Source organism: Bos indicus, chromosome 1 (assembly GCF_029378745.1).
Source record: "Bos indicus isolate NIAB-ARS_2022 breed Sahiwal x Tharparkar chromosome 1, NIAB-ARS_B.indTharparkar_mat_pri_1.0, whole genome shotgun sequence".
NCBI classification, from domain to species: Eukaryota; Metazoa; Chordata; class Mammalia; order Artiodactyla; family Bovidae; genus Bos; species Bos indicus.
In genome coordinates this window covers 88,730,843-88,749,358 of record NC_091760.1, presented here as the reverse complement: position 1 = coordinate 88,749,358, position 18,516 = coordinate 88,730,843, and the positions used below count along the sequence as shown (strand labels likewise).

Sequence of the window (18,516 nt, the reverse complement as noted above, 5' to 3'; positions counted from 1 at the left end):
CTCTGACAAATCTATCATTAAACCCATAATCCATTGAGCTCTTAATTTCTCTCACTGTATTTTTCATTTCTAGAATACCTGTTTCAATCTTATTTTACACTTTCTAGTTTTCTGCAATATTCTAATTTTTGTCTTTTAAATTCTTCAATATTAAAAGTAAAATTGTAGTTATTTTAAAGTTTATTTTGATAACTTCAAGAAATCTGAAGACCCTATGGGCCTCTTCTATTTTTTGTTTCTTGATTGTTTTCATGCTGCATTGTAATGTCTGGCTATTTTTTATTAGATGTCAGATATCATATCTGAAAAAATATTTATAAAAACAATTTTAAGCCTAGTTTGATGTCATGATCTCATCTTTTCCAAAACTTATTTCCATTTGCTTTTGCAAGGCCCCTACCTACAAATCATGATCACCTCATTCTGACTACAACAACTGAAATATTCAAGTTTGAGCTGAAGTCCCTGTGAGGACCTATCTTCTTCAGGTTGACCATCACTCCTAGGATGCTGCCTTGAACTGTGCCAACCCAAGTGAATATGGGCCCACATTTGATAGGCTGTAATGGTAATTCCTACCCCTAGCTCTACAAGGCTATCAACAATTCCATCCAGCCCTCTGGGATCTCAGTCCCTTTTAGAATCAACAGACACTCCAAGGGGAAACGTAACACCAAACAGTAGGCGCACCTTCTTGGCCCAGTGATTCTTCACTCTCTGGTTAGCTGTCCTCTGCCTTTAATTAGAAGTATAATACGTACATTGAAAATACAGTTACTACCATGTCAAAAGGTCACTAAACCATGATCTTAAGGTAGCATGAGAAACATAAAGAATATTCCTGGGGAGGAAATTAAAATATTCTCCATCTTCACCTTTCCTTCCTATTACTATTCCCCAAGCTCACCAAAAATAGTAACCTTTCCTATAGTTACCAAGGAATGGGCATGGTTTTACTGATACATAAAGCACACTACTGAAAATGTTTGATTTGAGACAACAGGAGGCAAAGAGATATCAGTCAAGCTTTCTGCTTCTTTATAGAATGAGATTCAAAAGGATTTTATTTTTAAATTTTCACACTCTCTCATATATTCTTTTTCTTTAGCTTTTAAGCCCAGTGACCAACCTCTTGTCACTAGTACAACTGAAGCTGCTTAAGCTGATAAGCTGGCATGCTCTGGTGGAGCAACTGACTGACTAACAATCTCTAGGAGCTGCAAGAAGGTTCAAGGGCCCCTGCCTCTCCTGGCAACGAGGCTGCCACTGGGATCATAAACAGTGGCTGAGTATTGATTCACTGTGGTTGTCAAACTTCTCAATGCTGATCTCCTTTGAGAGGTTAAAACTTTGTTTACCTACCAGGGATCCCCCAAAGTGCCCATCTGATTTAAGAGAATATTTCAAATGAATTTTTGTGCAAAACCAGAAAATATATCCATTTTTGATATGTAGTATAATACTATATGGGCTTCCCAGGTGGCACTAGTGGTAAAGAATCCACCTGCCAATGCAGGAGACGTAAGAGATGGGGATTCTATCCCTGGGTCAGGAAGATCCCATGGAGAAGGAAATGGCAACCCACTCCAGTATTCTTGCTGGGAAATCCCATGGACAGAGGAGCCTAGAGGGCTACTTTAGGGTCCATAGGGTTGCAAAGAGTCAGACACAACTGAAGCAGCTTAGCACACACACAAGCACAATACCATATTTTATACATATATCTATATATATATGTATATAATATAATTATAATAAGGAAGACAGCTATTCTGAGTGGAGAATAACTTTATGAATTAGCCAATTATTTAAAGCTCCAAACTCAACATCACCCCTCATTTTGTCACCCACTCTGAAGCCTTCTGGTTTCCCCACATGCAGAGAGTATACATATTTGGACCAGAATTTTTCAACCTCAGGACTACTAACATCTAGGGTGGAATATTACTTTGCTGTCTCTGAGAGAAGGGTGGAGACCTGATTTGTAGGTTGTAGGACGTTTAGCAGCATTCCTGGCTTTTACCCGCTAGAAGACTAGTATCATCCTCCTCCATGTGTGACAACTAAAACTCTCCAAACAGTGCCAGAACCACTGTTTTCAATTTCGTTTAGCTTTTATCTTGAATGCTGGGAGATTCTAAAATTTTAATCAAAGCTTGTAAGCACTGAGTTCCTCTGCACAGCATTTAGTAGGATAAGGATAAAAGGGAAGAAAATAAAGTGAGGTTGAGAATCTAAATGAGAGAAAAAGAGGGACCCACATTTATTAAGTGTCTATCATATACTATGTGCCAGCACTATGCTGAGAACTTTACAAAAATCATCTTATTTAATCCTAACTAAAACCCTACTCCTAAAGTAATAATAGCCATATTTTATCAAGAGCTTACAATATGCCAGGCACTGTATAAGGCTAAATATTTTATATGAACTCACTTGTTAAATGCAGCAGCAATCCCACATATTAGATACCACTACTATCATCACTTCACAAAATGAAGGTGAACTCAGAAAATGAAATAATTTTCGCAAAGTCACACATTCACAACTTAGGTCTAAATTAAAACTAAATCTCTTTACCTCAACATGATATCTCTTAAAAAGCAAAACAGCACATTCTCTTGAGAGAGTACAGATAAGAGCTTTAAAAATTATAAATTCTATGAAATATTTACCCTTCTGATGGTATATTTTAGTGAATAGGTGAGAATCCACGCCATCCCATCATATGTCAAGAGGTGTTTAGGATCAGGTAAAAGGCCATGAGCAAGGAATAGAACTATCTGTGTTCCACAGGGACAAAATTGTATATTCAACACCAGTTTACACAGAATGGATATTAGACAGATGTGCACCCTGCAAAGAGAGGGGGGAAATGTACCTGGAATTTTGACATACAACATCCCCATAATTAGGACCTTAAACTTAGGAATATTTATTGGATATTTGCTGAAACTGCCTGTGTATCATAGATTCAGAAATGATTCTGTGATTGACCAAATTTAGTCACTACTCACCAAAAGTGAATTGTTGCACAGCTAAGGGCATCTTTATGCAGAAATGGAGGGAAGAATGTTACCACAAACAGCTTGCACTGAGCATCAAGAAGAAAAACCTGGAAAATGAACCTAATTCTTTCCATTGCTGAGAAACAGGACCAGGGTGAAGGGCAAGGTCAGACTTGATATCTGACTTTCTCAAGGCCTAATTGGACACATCATGGACCTGAACGCTCCCCGGTTCAATCTACTGTGGTTCCTGACTAATCCTGAGGCTCCACATGGCTCCTATTTCATTAGTGAATTTCCTGGGTCTTTTAAGCTTCCCATCTACTCCACATCAAGCAGAAATGCCATAACAAATGTGAAAGCCCTGGGAAACACAGAAAAGGAAAACCTCTCTTGAGGGACCTGTGTCTCAATGCTGCAGGAAACCATATCACATAGCAGACTGTGAATACTGTTTTCCTCTCCTCTGTGAAACATTTCAAACAGTCCCACTTGCCAAAATCAAGCAGATACTACAAATGCAAACTTAAACTCTACACTAGATTTTGTGAGATTCACTTTTTTAAAAGTCTCAAACGGGAATGAAAATAACATCCCAGTTTACTCTCTCATCTCCTCTGTCCATCACTAGCGTTCAAAGAACTCAAAAGTTCAGAATATCCCTGTGGGCTAGAGTGCTCCAAGACAGACAGTTGGGCATCTCTACATCCTTTTAACGTAGGGATTATGTCCCCTTCTCCAGCACAGAACACAAAGCCTGGCACACCATGTATGCTTAATAAACATGTATACAGCACTCATTGTTTGAGAACACTGAAGAAGTCCTATCTGACATCAGAACCAAGAATATTTATGTTTCACACGAGCAATACTTTTGTGTATATCTCATAGACATTGTGAACTAGCATGCCATAGATACCACAGAGTTCTGAGAGCAAATTTGTGGCCCACCTCAGTGAAGTGTAGAGTCTCCCTTAGTGGCTCAGAGGGTAAAGAGTCTGCCTGCAATGCAAGAGACCCAGGTTCAATCCCTGGGCTGTGAAGATCCCTTGGAGAAGGCAATGTCTACCCACTCCAGTATTCTTGCCTGGAGAATTTGATGGATGGAGGAGCCTGGTGGCCTACAGTCCATGGGATCCAAAAGAGACAGAGACGACTGAATGACTTTCACTTTCACGTCCCTTTCTGCAAAGTGTAGAGTTTTTACTGAGAGCCTTTTCAGCCTCATTGCTGTCCCATTTCATTCCTCCCAGCTTTGTCCTATTTCTCTCTAATGATCTGTTTCAAATTGCTGATGTTTTTCATGCCTATGCCCAGCATGCAACCTGGTACTTTAGAGGTACTCAAAAAGTATTCATTAGATTTCATTAAACTTAACTCCTCTCTGAAATAAGACACTGCCTTTTTAATAAAAGAACAAATGGAGAACAAACTCTTTCCCTTAGGTGATCTTGAGAATTGACAGCTCCCTTCCTACTGTCATAAAGGAAAGGAGGCTGACCAGTGAGGTTGTCCAGCCAAACATCCCCCTCTTACTGCCCACACTCATCCCCATGGCTTTTATTTTTGGGTTGAAGGCCTGTCACTTTTTGCTTCACACTTGCCTAGTGAAGCATGTCTAAGCAAACACCCAACAGGTACTGTCTCAAAACTTCTGTCCATCACAAGAATAAAAATAACTCTATCCATGTGAAAGATTCTGGAAGGGAGGCTAAGAAACAAAAACTTTCAGTTCTTTTCCAAAGAACGGGAGAGGAGATGCAGTTGCTGGATCTTTGTTGGAAGGGAAAGGACAGTCAGAAGAAGGTGACAGGACCCAGGTTTCCTCAGCTGGAAGACGAAAGGTCATGCTGTGGGGCCATCTCTGTATTTTCAATACTAAAGAGAATTTAAGAGATCGGGGAAAGTACAAAAGTTTATTAACAGAATTCAGGATTGAGAAGAAAGATATGAGTCTAAATCTTCCCCGAATGGCTGCCTCAGAGTTTTGCTAGGTTTCTATAGTCGTAGTGTTAGTTGCTCTGTTGTTTCCAACTCTTTGCAATCCCATGGACTGTAGCCCAACAGGCTCCTCTTTCCATCAAATTCTCTAGGCAAGAATACTGGAGTGCGTATCTGTTCCCTTCTCCAGGGGACTTTCCCATCCAAGGGATCAAACCCAGGTCTCTTGGCATTGCTTGAAACTTCTTCACCACGTAAGCTATGAGGGAAGCCCCTCTGTAGTCATATGTTAGGCACAAAAGAAGGGCCTATAGCCATGTTAAAGGAAAAAAAGAAAAAGAAAGAAAGAAAGAAAATATATATATATAAACAAATTTTAAGTGGTGTGCAAGTGTCTTCAGTTCAGTTCAGTTGCTCAGTCATGTCTGACTCTTCGCAGCCCCATGGACTGCAGCACGCCAGGCCTCTCTGCCCATCACCAACTCCAGAGTTTACTCAACTCATGCCCATTGAGTTGGTGATGCCATCCAACCATCTCATCCTCTGTTGTCCCCTTCTCCTCCTGCCCCCAATCCCTCCCAGCATCAGAGTCCTTTCCAATGAGTCAACTCCTCGCATGAGGTAGCCAAAGTACTGGAGCTTCAGCTTTAGCATCATTCCTTCCAAAGAAATCCCAGGACCTATTTCCTTTAGAATGGAGTGGTTGGATCTCCTTGCAGTCAAAAGGACTCTCAAGAGTCTTCCCCAACAACACAGTTCAAAAGCATCAATTCTTCGGTGCTCAGCTTTCTTCACAGTCCAACTCTCACATCCATACATGACTACTGGAAAAACCATAGCCTTGACTAGATGGACATTTGTTGGCAAAGCAATGTCTCTGCTTTTGAATATGCTATCTAGGTTGGTCATAACTTTCCTTCCAAGGAGTAAGTGTCTTTTAATTTCATGGCTGCAATCACCATCTGCAGTGATTTTGGAGCCCCAAAAAATAAAGTCTGACACTGCTTCCACTGTTTCCCCATCTATTTCCCATGAAGTGATGGCACCAGCTCAACTGGAATTCCATCACCTCCACTAGCTTTGTTTGTAGTGATGCTTTCTAAGACCCACTTGACTTCACATTTGATATTTGGCTCTAGGTGAGTGATCACACTATCGTGATTATCTGGGTCGTGAAGATCTATTTTGTACAGTTCTTCTGTGTATTCTTGCCACCTCTTCTTAATATCTTCTGCTTCTGTTAGGTCCCTACCATTTCTGTCCTTTATTGAGCCCATCTTTGCATGAAATGTTCCCTTGGTATCTTTAATTTTCTTGAAGAGATCTCTAGTCTTTCCCATTCTGTTGTTTTCCTCTATTTCTTTGCATTGATCACTGAGGAAGGCTTTCTTATCTCTTCTTACTATTCTTGGGACCTCTGCATTCAGATGCTTATATCTTTCCTTTTCTCCTTTGCTTTTCACTTCTCTTCCTTTCACAGCTATTTGTAAGGCCTCCCCAGACAGCCATTTTGCTTTTTTGCATTTCTTTCCCATGGGGATGGTCTTGATCCCTGTCTCCTGTACAATGTCACGAACCTCCGTCCATAGTTCATCAGGCACTCTATCAGATCTAGTCCCTTAAATCTATTTCTCACTTCCACTGTATAATCATAAGGGATTTGATTTAGGTCATACCTGAATGGTCTAGTGGTTTTCCCTACTTTCTTCAATATAAGTCTGAATTTGGCAATAAGGAGTTCATGCGGTAGTTTGAGCATTCTTTGGCATTGCCTTTCTTTGGGATGGAATGAAAACTGACTTTTTCCAGTCCTGCGGCCACTGCTGAGTTTTCCAAATTTGCTAGCATATTGAGTGCAGCACTTTCACAGCATCATCTTTCAGGATTTGAAATAGCTCTACTGGGATTCCATCACCTCCACTAGCTTTGTTTATAGTGATGCTTCCTAAGGCCCACTTGACTTTACATTCTAGGATGTCTGGCTCTAGATGAGTGATCACACCATCATGATTATCTGGGTCATGAAGATCTTTTTTGTATAGTTCTTCTGTGTATTCTGCAAGTGTCTTATATATAAAATTATTATTCCTATGTTCCTTTATGTTATGTATCATGCACTCTAAAATAAAATTTTTCCTAGACCACACTTTCCATCAAAAAAGAATGATTTAAGAACTCCAGGATTTTTATCTTTTCAATCTACATTACATTTTTCCAACTAAGCGTAGATCACTTACTCAAATTTTCATTTGTTGAAATGCATTCTACATACTCCAAACTAATCACATAAATGATGAAATCATAAGATCACTAAATCCTTACCCCAAATTCATACCAGTCTTAGAAACAAACACATGGCTATACTTTGAAGCAGAAATCTAGAATCCTAATGTAGGGTGTAGCATAACATCAGATCTCTTTGGACACAAAAACAAGGAACACGTGACAAGAGTTACCAAACAAGTCTGTTCCTGTACTCATTTTACCATCCTTAAAGTTTTTGTTCTTTAGTATGGAGCATGTAGTTAAAGACTTTATAGATCATACAAACAAATGGGACATTTCAATAAAAAATTTATTAGTAAAAACTTATTGAGCCTTTATGCATGTTCATAATTTAACCCTCACACACCCCTGCCAGGAAGCCTCCTGGCATCAATATATACAATTATTAATTATATATAACATTAATTAATTATATATAACATTAATAGCTTAATATATATATTATATATATAATATAACCATATTATATATATATAAAGAAGTTGATTCTGAGGAATCAACAAGCCAAGTAACTTGGTTATAGAAAAACAGTAACACAGTAACCAGATCTCCTGATGACATATCAGGGGCTTGTTATACTACCTCATACATTCACAAGCACAAAATGTCTCACCAATAATAAAAGCAAATGAATTATTGACATATGGTAGAATTTCCAGGGATAATATTAGTCTAGTGTGAGGCAATTTATGTGTGTTGAAAGGTGGAGAGTGGCATGGTTAGAAAAAGCTAAAAGCACAAGAGCAGAGGAATCTTTTCTCCACTAATAATGTGGAGCTGCATTTCTAAGTGCCACTGGCCATGAGGACCCACATCCAACCATATGGGACATGCCTCATCTGGCTAGTCCAAACACATGCATTTGAGACCTTGATGACTTCAAACTTTAATAAAGCAACTTCTCTATTACAGCCTTGCTAAATGGTCTCAAAAATAATTTATATCTCATTGTATCTGGAAGAATCTTATGTAGTGACAAAATTATTGTCATTGGCTGATAAACATTTATCCAAATAAATTTTAAAGTCAAATCAATTCACAAGAGCATAAGAAATGAAAAAAACTCTATTTTTAATGGAATGCCATTTTTATTGAAATCATTTCAATAACTTAGTACTGTTAGCCACTAAAACTACTACTATAAACTCTCTTGGTGCCAAAATATAAAGAAGCCTGATGCATTTATATTCTAAAGTGGCTCATTTTTAATTCAACCACAAATGTCTTTAAATTTTTTTAACGGTTTCCAAATCAAAGCATTAAAAAAAATTATAGACATGATCTGGGCAGCTCTAAAGAAGGAAAAATATAAAGGTATCCCCTTATTATTTTAAACCCTTTTGATCCAGAAAGCATCCAACTGGTAGAAAATTTGTTTCACAGCAGTCATAGGCCAATTTTTATACCAAGTTATAACTCGCTGAGAAATTCTGCTTTCTTGGGGACACTTTCAGACCCTTAATGTTGTGCTAGCACCAGGTCTCTGCAGTACTCACATTTATGAGTGTACTCACATTTATTCTTTGCTGATTAAATCTGAAATTATCAACCAGCCCTTGTATGAGAACATTAAGCCTTGTTTACAATGAATATCAGTATGCACATTCTCCTTTCTTAACTAATTGCAGAATCTTCCTGATGTTTATAGAGAAATAATCTAATAATTATTGCACAGTAAAAAAATTGAGGTGCCAGAATACCCACTAAATGGGGGGAAAGTGAAAGTGAAAGTGAAGTTGCTCAGAGCGTGTCGACTCTTTGTGACCCCATGGACTGTAGCCTACCAGGCTCCTCCCTCCATGGGATTCTCCAGGTAAGAGTACTGGAGTGGGTTGCCATTTCCTTCTCCAGGAGATCTATCCCGACCCAGGGATCGAACCCAGGTCTCCCGCATTCCAGGAAGATGCTTTAACTTCTGAGCCACCAGGGAATCGGGGAAAAGAGTCATTCAAACATACTCCATTAGCAAAACTCATTCCATTTCTTTTATATTTCCTTTCCGTGAAATATACAAGTCTAAATTGGTGTCTGGAATTCCAGAATCCTGCCCCAAAGCTTCCATCAGTGTCCCTCGAAGTTCACCAACAGCTCATCTCATCTGTGTCTCTTTTTACAGTCCTATGAGTTGTGTACAGTACTGTACAATCCTAGGAGTGCCAATGAGACTGTAAAAGTCATGTTGTCAATATTTAAATCACATCTTATAAACTGGTAATATCAGTAAGATATATGGGTTTTTTTTTTTCATGAATTCAGTGTAGTATGACAATTTTCAACAGAGAATAACAGTGTTTTAATGATGCAGCATAGTTTTCTAATTCACATTAAAATAACCAGTTCATCAGCAATCTTGTCACTAACCATCTTAATTCAGATAAATCAATTAAATTAACCATTTGATAATGCGTATAACAAGGAATAGGAATTTTTTTCCTATTGGGAGGCAATAAAAACCCTTTTTTATCATAAAGAGGGTAAAGACTTAACTAAGGCCCACGTATGTCCCAGAGAAGTGACTTAAATCACTTTTTTCCTAACTTTTTTTAAAAAATAGATTCATTATTATATCAGTTTTTTCACTGCTCATTTACAGACCAAGGAAGAGGGTCACCGAGATTTCATCTCCTCAAAGACTGCTTTTTTTTTTTTAATTGGAGTATAGTTGATTTACACTGTTGTATTACTTTCTGTTGTATGGTAAAGTGAATGAGTTATACATGTATCTACTCTTTTTTAAGGTTCTATTCCTAATACATCCTTATAGAGTCTTGAGTAGAGTTCCCTGTGCTATATAGTAGGTCCTTATAAGTTATCTGTTTTCTATATAGTAGTGTATATATTTCAGTCCCCATGGTTTCCTACATCTGTAACTTTATTTCTGTTTTATAAATCAATTCGTTTATACCATTTTTTAGATTCCACATATAAGCAATATCATACAATATTTGTCCTTCTCTGACTTATTTCACTCAGTATGCTTTTTAATTTAGGAAAATATATGCAAAAACATATCTATAAATAATAAGAAAAACTACAAAGTTCCTTAATTCCATCTGTACCAAGAGAAGAGGGAGAGAGAGGAGAAAGAGAAAAAGAGAGAGAGAGAAAGAGAAAGAACAGGAAGAGGGAAAAGAGGGGGAAAATATCATCAGGAGGGGACAGGGCAGAAAAGGGAAAGAGAGATACAAAGAAAGAAATCAAAGGATATAGGTACGTAGGAAAAAAAGAGAGGCATATAGAAGAGAGACAGCAAGAACAATAATAGGTGAAAAGATCAAAGAAAAGATACTTTAAATTCTTAGATGAGTGCTAGTTTAAGAGTAAATTGAATTAATTCTGCTTTATTTGTCCGTGCTTTATGGAAAAATTTACTTTGTCAGTGCTAACTAGGCATGAACTATTTATCACAGCTCTTCAACTATTCAATATCCCTACACTTTCCAAGATTCGTTTTTAGCAACTCATCAGGGGTATAGTTGTCTTCTTGGCCAAGGTGATTTGACTGCAAATAATCAAGCCAAGCCAAAAAAGACAAGAGTAAACTACTTTCCCTGAGAGAACTGGCAGCTTTTGATATTACATGGACAGTTGTGGACAGATATGATGAAAGGCTGACACTCTATTCTGTGGAAAAGTATATTCATTGGAGAATAACACCATGCTTAGCTGTGGCAAAATGAATCCACTTGAGTATTTGATTTTAATCAATATTTAAACTATATGAATGAGCTATCAAAGTACATCTTGGTCAAATACCTTAAAGCATTGTTTTAATCAGTGTGTGAGTTCTCAGAGTTTCTGGAGGCAGTAGTTTGAATATATATATATTTTTAAAAATCATGCTTATTTCACAGATCATTAAGTTGGCCTCTACACCCCTCCTCGTACCAGATACACACACACACACACACACACACACAGTATTTTCTGGTGACAGTTTATCTCATTTTCCACAGTGCTCCTATATACCTAAGTGTGGAAAAAATTTTGAAGAATCCATGTCCCTGGTGAATGTTGTCATGGAAAACTTCAGGAAGTACCAACACTTCTCCTGCTACTCTGACCCGGAAGGAAACCAGAAGAGTGTCATCCTAACCAAACTCTACAGTTCCAACGTGCTGTTCCATTCACTCTTTTGGCCAACATGCATGATGGCTGGGGGCGTGGCAATTGTTGCCATGGTGAAACTCACACAGTATCTTTCCCTGCTCTGTGAAAGGATCCAGCGGATCAACAGATAAAATCAAAGTGGATGAGATCATTTTCTTTAAAGCTCAAATACTGTTTTCTTTCATTCTTCACCAAAGAACCTTAAGTTTGTAATGTGTAGTCTGTTATGAGTTCTTTAATATATTCTTATACGTAGAGCAATAATGCAAAAGCTGTTCTATATGCAAACATGATGTCTTTATTATTCAGGAAAAGAAATAACTGTTTTTTGTTGGTTGGGTTTTTTCTTAATCTTGGTTCAATGCTGGAACTAGTACTTCCTTCTCTCCTTCTGCCAAAATCAGGCTCAGTTATTTATTTGCCAAGCTTCATGGAGGAACATAGGCAATATCAATGGGACAAGATCTGTGCTCAGAGTTGTCAGATCTCTTGATATTTCTGCAATATTTTTTGTCATTCATTGTTTACTAAAGCTGCAGCCAAAAATATTTTTTCTTTCCTTACTCTAAACTGAGCCCTGTAGCAAGCGAAGGGACCAGATTTCCTAACTAAAGGATGTTGTGCGTTTTCTTTGTATTTCTACCATATCACTGTAAAGAAGAGGGGATTCCCAGCAGCTATTTTTTTCTTTTATTACTTTGTACTCATAACTTTAGATTTTTTAACTGATTTCCAAAAAATAAGCTGTTTTCATTAACCAATTCTATAATCTCTTCCTGTGATTTAATAGAAAATGAACAGAGCCCTTTTCCATGTAAGACCCTGCTACTGTGTGAGAAGCTAACATTTACCAGGAGTTTCATTACCTGTGAACTGACAATGTTGAATACAATCCAGGAAAGTCTATGTTACTAAGATATTTGTGTGAAAATCTTTATTCCATTTCAATTGAACTGTTAGAATTAAGATCTTACTTGCTGGTCAAGACTGGTGGACTGGTTTCAATGGATAAATCTATCATGGCAAATTAACATGTTAGAATGTTGCTTTTGAGAATTCATGTTTAAATTAATGAGTATGTAGTCTCTCTTTCTGACAAGTATACCCCACTGGGATTTTAAAATTATAGCAGAGAATATTTGTCTCATCTACATGCTTTACTTTTCTATTTACAATTCTCTTTTTTTGTTGTTAGGTTTTATACACAATTTTTCCCTAACACACACTTGGACTGAATAACAGATTTAAAGGAAGCTTTTGTTCACACTGCCATTCACATTGTGTTTGGAGTCGGGAGGGGGAAGGAAAATGAGGAACTGGTTTTAGACAAAAACATTCCATCTTTTATTTAACATCAATATCAGAAGAAGAAGAACAAACATCTGTCTTTCTCATCTATATTTAAGTACCTTTTTATATATAAGTACCTTTTATAATCAAGGTTTTCTAGGTATTGCAGAATTTTACAAATCATATGTGTGGAATGAATAGTGAAACTAACCTGATGAAATAGAAAGGATTCTGTGATATTGTAATTCTTAGTTTGATTTTCAAAAACAAATCCATAGGGTATAATCAGGACTGCAAATGTGTAACTAAAACTTTTTAAAAAAATCCATTACATTGGAAAGATTTCACTACCTCTTGCATTCTAAGTTGATAAGCCCAAGGTAGTCCAAAAACCTATGATTCACTATTTTTAAAGTTATTTTGGCTTCCCTGATGACTCAGCAGTAAAGAATCTACCTGCAATGCAGAAGACCTGGGTTCAAACCCTGGATTCGGAAGATCCCCTGGAGAAGGAATGGCAACCCACTCCAGTATTCTTGCCTGGGAAATCCCACGGTCAGAGAAGCCCCTAGTGGGCTATATGTGACCCATGGGATCACAAAGAGTCAGACACGACTGAGCGATTGAGCAAAGAGATTATAAAGAACATTCCCTTTTTAACTCTCAAACACATACACATGATATTATAAATACTTGGAAAATACGATGGAAAACTCAATTCTGAGTTCATCTTAAAAACTTAATTCTGACGATAATAGAGAAATCTTTGTGACTACAGAGCTAAAAATTTGTAACCTTTAATGTATCTTGGGCTCCCTTCAAGTGATCCAAGAGTGAAACACATACAAGTAAAATTATTAGGTGAGTTAATTTTTCTTTCCCTCTGAGATTTTTATTAAAAATTCCCAACTGATGTATCAGATAAGATTGTAGAAATCTCAAAATAATGACACCCAGAAGAAGTTAACTAGTGCCTTCTTGAATCCCAATAAAGAAACAACCTCTTGGAGTAACTTAAATATATACAAAACTAAATACTCATTATTAAATGAGAAAGAACTGAGGCTAATAATGTTTTAAATGCTTTGCATGTGTTAAATAACTTAATCTTTATAACAATCCAATTAAGGGAGCACTATTATTATCCCATCCTACAGATGAGAATGTTGAAGCACAGAGATATTTTAAGTAACTTCCCCAACAGATACTAGGATGAGAAGTGAGAAAATACCTAGCTTGTAGCTTTTGAATTGTGGCAATCATTCCCGTGGCTTTGGAGTTTTTCAGATAACACTCACAAAGTTTGGAAGGGAAGCAGGACTGAGCAGACAATTTTTAAGCTGAACCTGTTCTATCCTTTCACATTTGCAGCAACTATAAGGAATACTACAAAGTATACCATTGACTTCTCTCTTAAGAATTAATTTATAATCTACTGGAAGGGTCAAGATAATAGATACCAAAAAAAAGCAGAAAACAGGTCTTTAATCCACATCAGTGTGGATAATATTAATACCTACAGAGGGTTGGTATGAAGCTTAACCAAGGAAGGTATAAATTAAATGCTTAGCACTGTATATAATATATAATAGATGCCTGCTGCTGCTGCTAAGTCGCTTCAGTCGTGTCCAACTCTGTGCGACCCCATAGACGGCAGCCCACCAGGCTCCCCCGTCCCTGGGATTCTCCAGGCAAGAACACTGGAGTGGGTTGCCATTTCCTTCTCCAGTGCATAAAAGTGAAAAGTGAAAGTGAAGTCGCTCAGTCGTGTCTGACTCCCAGCGACCCCATGGACTACAGCCCCCCAGGCTCCTCTGTCCGTGGGATTTTCCAGGCAAGAGTACTGGAGTGGGGTGCCATTGCCTTCTCTGATAGTAGAAGCCTACCAAATGGCAATTATTACTATTAATAGTAAAATGAAGAAGTCATTTAACAGTATAACCTTTAGTAGTATATGGTCTCTTGAAGTTGTTGTTGTTGTTGTTCAGTCGCTAAGTTGTATCCATCTCTTTGCAACCCCATGAACTGCAGCACACCAGGCTTCCCTGTCCTTCACTATCTCCCTGAGTTTGCTCAAACTCATGTCCATTGAGTCAGTGATACCATTCAACCATCTCATCCTCTGTCGTCCCCTTCTCCTCTTGCCCTCAATCTTTCCCAGCATCAGAGTCTTTTCCAATGAGTCAGCTCTTTGCATCAGATGACCAAAGTATTGGAGCTTCAGCTTCAGCACCAGTCCTTCCAATGAATATTTAGGGTTGATTTCCTTTAGGATTGACTGGCGTTAGACTCGCTTAAAATGTCATTATGCCCAAAACTCACACTAACACATAATCCTTAGCAGGGATTCTAATCCTTAGCAGGGATCATCTAGCAATAGGGACAGTTACTACTTGAATCCTATCAGAAATGAGATAGGTTACCAGGTAATAAGACAATGCTAAATGTTCTTCTGATAACTTTTTGAAATCTGCCTCCCTGTATCTACTCACTAAATCCACCCAAAACCAGATCAACACTGCTATAACTAACTTATTCTACTAGTATTCTTTTATTTAAAAATGGAGGGAGGGTAGGAAAGAGCAACTTCCATTTGCTTAGAATATAAGATCATGGAAAATAATTCAGCCAGAATTAGGACATAAATAAAAATTTATAAATGTAGCATAAATGACATCAATTTTAAAAGGTTAATAATATAATCATTAGAACCTAAGCAATCACAAATGACTTAAATTGATAAGCTAGTCAAACCCTTTAATGTCCATGTGAATATTATTCTTACAATGCCTCTCACGTATGAATAGGCCTTCTGAAAATTAGCACTATCTGAAATTTTACATTATGTCCTTATTCAACTGTGTGACAACCAAACTAAGTTATCTAAGTAACCAGATTACTTAGGAGAATAGATGTTTTCCTAACAAAATGTTGCTACAATTGCACCATGGGTTCATCTTGGCTAGGGTGTCATTCTCCAGTGCAATGCCAAGGAATTGAAAGGAAATGTCAATCTCTGCAGTTTTGATAATGACTTTATGAGCAAGTGTTTCATTTAGGTAGGAAAAGAAGTTGTTCTCTCAAACAATACAATCATTTAATTAGGGCTTCCAGACCTATTCTTTAGCCAAGTTCTAAAACAAATTTAATCCCCAAACTCTTGCAAGTTGTAATATGACATGTTTCCAACATAGTATGAGATCTGACCGTAGAGGAAGTTTCAAGGTCCTCTGCACAATCCCACCAGCTATTAGCACAATTAGTAGTACCAGAAATTTTTGTAGGTAGAAGTCACAATGTCTCTTCATAAAAATCTCTCCCTCACACTACCTCTGCCTCTCACTATTTGGCTCCCTCTCTTTCTCTCTCCCCACTTCCCCTATTCTCTTAGCTCTATTTCTTCTCTTGTTAAATCTCTGTACACAGCAAAGATGACCCCCTGCAATTACATGTTCACAAAATCCCTTGTGGTTATAATCAAAAAAGGAGAACCATACTCAAATTTTACTTCACAATTTTTCTATGAATCTTCCAGGTATGTCATAAATTGTTTTTAATCCTAATTTTCACTCAATGAGAGATACGGGAATATTTTGGCTTCTATCTGAAAGGTTCTCTTAGGGGCAACTGATATCATCCTAAGAGGAAAGAATTAACAGGAAAAATAAACTAGTTTAAAAGAAAGGATATGGGGAAAGGATATTTGGAATTAGAAAAGCTAATGTAAGCAACTATCACTATTCATCAGTTACTAAAGAATGTCTCTGTGTTTTTCTTAAGGGCCTTATGCTTCGGGGCTGATGAATACCCATTTAGACTAGCACAGATTCTGTTGCCCCATTTATTCCTTGTTTTGGAATAAATTCATTCAAGGAGCATATGAAGAGACACAGAGACAGGTTCTCCCTACCCCTTGGGTTTCTCACACATCATAACATTTAAGCTAACAGTTCCTTTTCAGACCGTGCAGTGAGAGAGCTGGTCACAGAGACATCAACAGGAAGCTTCACTCACCATCTGCAATACTACGGTGAATTCAACATCTAGACATTCATATAATACCCTCAGCTTAGGTCCGCCCCAATTCATCTACCTCCTCCATTAGAGTGTCATCAAAGCTCAGCTGTTTTATTTGCTGTGCTAAAAACCCAGCAGTTTGTGAGGCAGCTGCAAGCCCTGACACTTAGCTCCTTCCCATGGTGAGCAAACAAACACACTGTCCTGCTGCCATCCTTGAGCATGACAGAGGCATCATTTCAAAACAATGAACAGTGTCTGTTTCCAACCAAAAGCATTCAGCTGCTGTGGCCGACATTTAACAATGCTAAGAAGAAAGCCACGTTCAGATTAGGGACTCAGACTTACATGTAAAATATACTCTTTCCTTTCCAACAATTGTGACAGACACAGAATTTGGTGCAATTGCTACACTTAGGTCCATTTCTAGAAAGTCATAATCAGCTGGGAAATTTCAACTTCCTAGAAAAAGAGAGCACCCTAAATACAGCTTGGGCAACTGTTGATGGACATCTCAGGAGCCAGGTCCAGCTCAGCCAGTCAAGGCCACTCAGAGCAAACCAGTTTTGTGTTGTGTGCACGCTCAGTCACTTCAGTCGTGTCTGACTCTTTGCGACTCTATGGACTGTAGCCCACCAGGCTCCTTTGTCCATGGGATTTCCCAGGTAAGAATACTGGAGTGGGTTGCCATGCCTTCTCCAAGGAATCTTCCCAATCCAGGGGTTAAAACCACATCTCCTACATCTCCTGCACTGGCAGGGGAGTTCTCTATCTGGGAAGCCACATGGGTTTTGTGTTAACACCAACCAAAATAAAAAAGCCTTCCAATTCTCAATTTCTTTGAAAATGTCATGATATCTGACTGAATAAATAACACTTTGAATACTAACAAACCCTCAAGTTATCCTGGCAAACATCCAAAACTATTTAGAAGATTCTTCTTGGTATTTGTGAGAAGTCCCATGTCCAAATCATCCAACAGTGGAAATTAGCAACTCTCTCCGCTTTTAAGAATGAAGTATTTTAATAGTTGAATAGCTTCAGAAACTGCCAGCATTTACCACTAAACTCAATTAAAAAAAAAAAAAACCCATGGAGATTGGAACAAAGGGGCCCTTTGAAAGATCAGGTAGAGCCAGCAATTTACTTTACCTCTGATATCAGTGTAGCTTGTGATCCCTGAAGAGCAGCCACTGGGCAAACTACAACCTACCTTCACATGGGCATTCCTCCCATTTCCATTTCCATTTTGTGGAAAGTAGGAAATCAAACCCAGACCAGCCCTGACACTGACAGGCATCAAGGCCTGCTAAAAGGAAGGGGTTCTCATTCAACAATAGCATATAGACCAGCGTGATGTTCTGCCTTTACTTAGGAAAATTTACATCCCAAGACATAGGGATGTTACAGCCAAGTTTGCTGCTGTAAATGACTGGGATCATGGAGTGAAATGACCTTTAAGTCTGTTTCTCATTGTCATCCCCACACCTCTTATGCTTCAGCCATCTAATCAATGTTCATCCCTAAGTTTCCAAATTCTTTCACACCTCTGGGCTTTTGCATTTACTGTCTCCTCTGTCTGAGACTCCCCTCTCTGATCTCTCTTCTTTCTATCCATCTGGCTAACTAATAATCACTCTTCAAGATTTATCTCAAACTTCGTCTGTACCAGGTGATTCAAGCCCAAGGTAGGTGCTTATCGTCTATGCTTCAATAACATCACACTGCACCCCTCTATAAAAACAATTATCATACCACATGATAGTTGTAGTTTATTTTTCTATTACCTCTAAAAGATTCTTGAAGACATGGATTTATTTTATTCATCTTCATTTTGAGTGTATATTCTCAGCCTCTAGTCTAA

The 18,516-nt window shown here is 38.0% G+C and overlaps 1 protein-coding gene across 6 annotated transcripts in view; it reads left to right on the top strand.

The window, feature by feature from the left end:
* KCNMB2 (potassium calcium-activated channel subfamily M regulatory beta subunit 2) overlaps nt 1-12,496 on the top strand; it is a 301,884-nt gene extending 289,388 nt beyond the window's left edge. For all 6 annotated transcript variants that reach the window (XM_070791694.1, XM_019959454.2, XM_070791660.1 and 3 more), the window contains one exon: nt 11,192-12,496. In XM_070791694.1, coding sequence (XP_070647795.1) covers nt 11,192-11,476 — 285 coding nt within the window. In that variant the 3' untranslated portion in view covers nt 11,477-12,496. The remainder of the gene's footprint in view (nt 1-11,191) is intronic.
* Nucleotides 12,497-18,516: the final 6,020 nt, after the last annotated feature.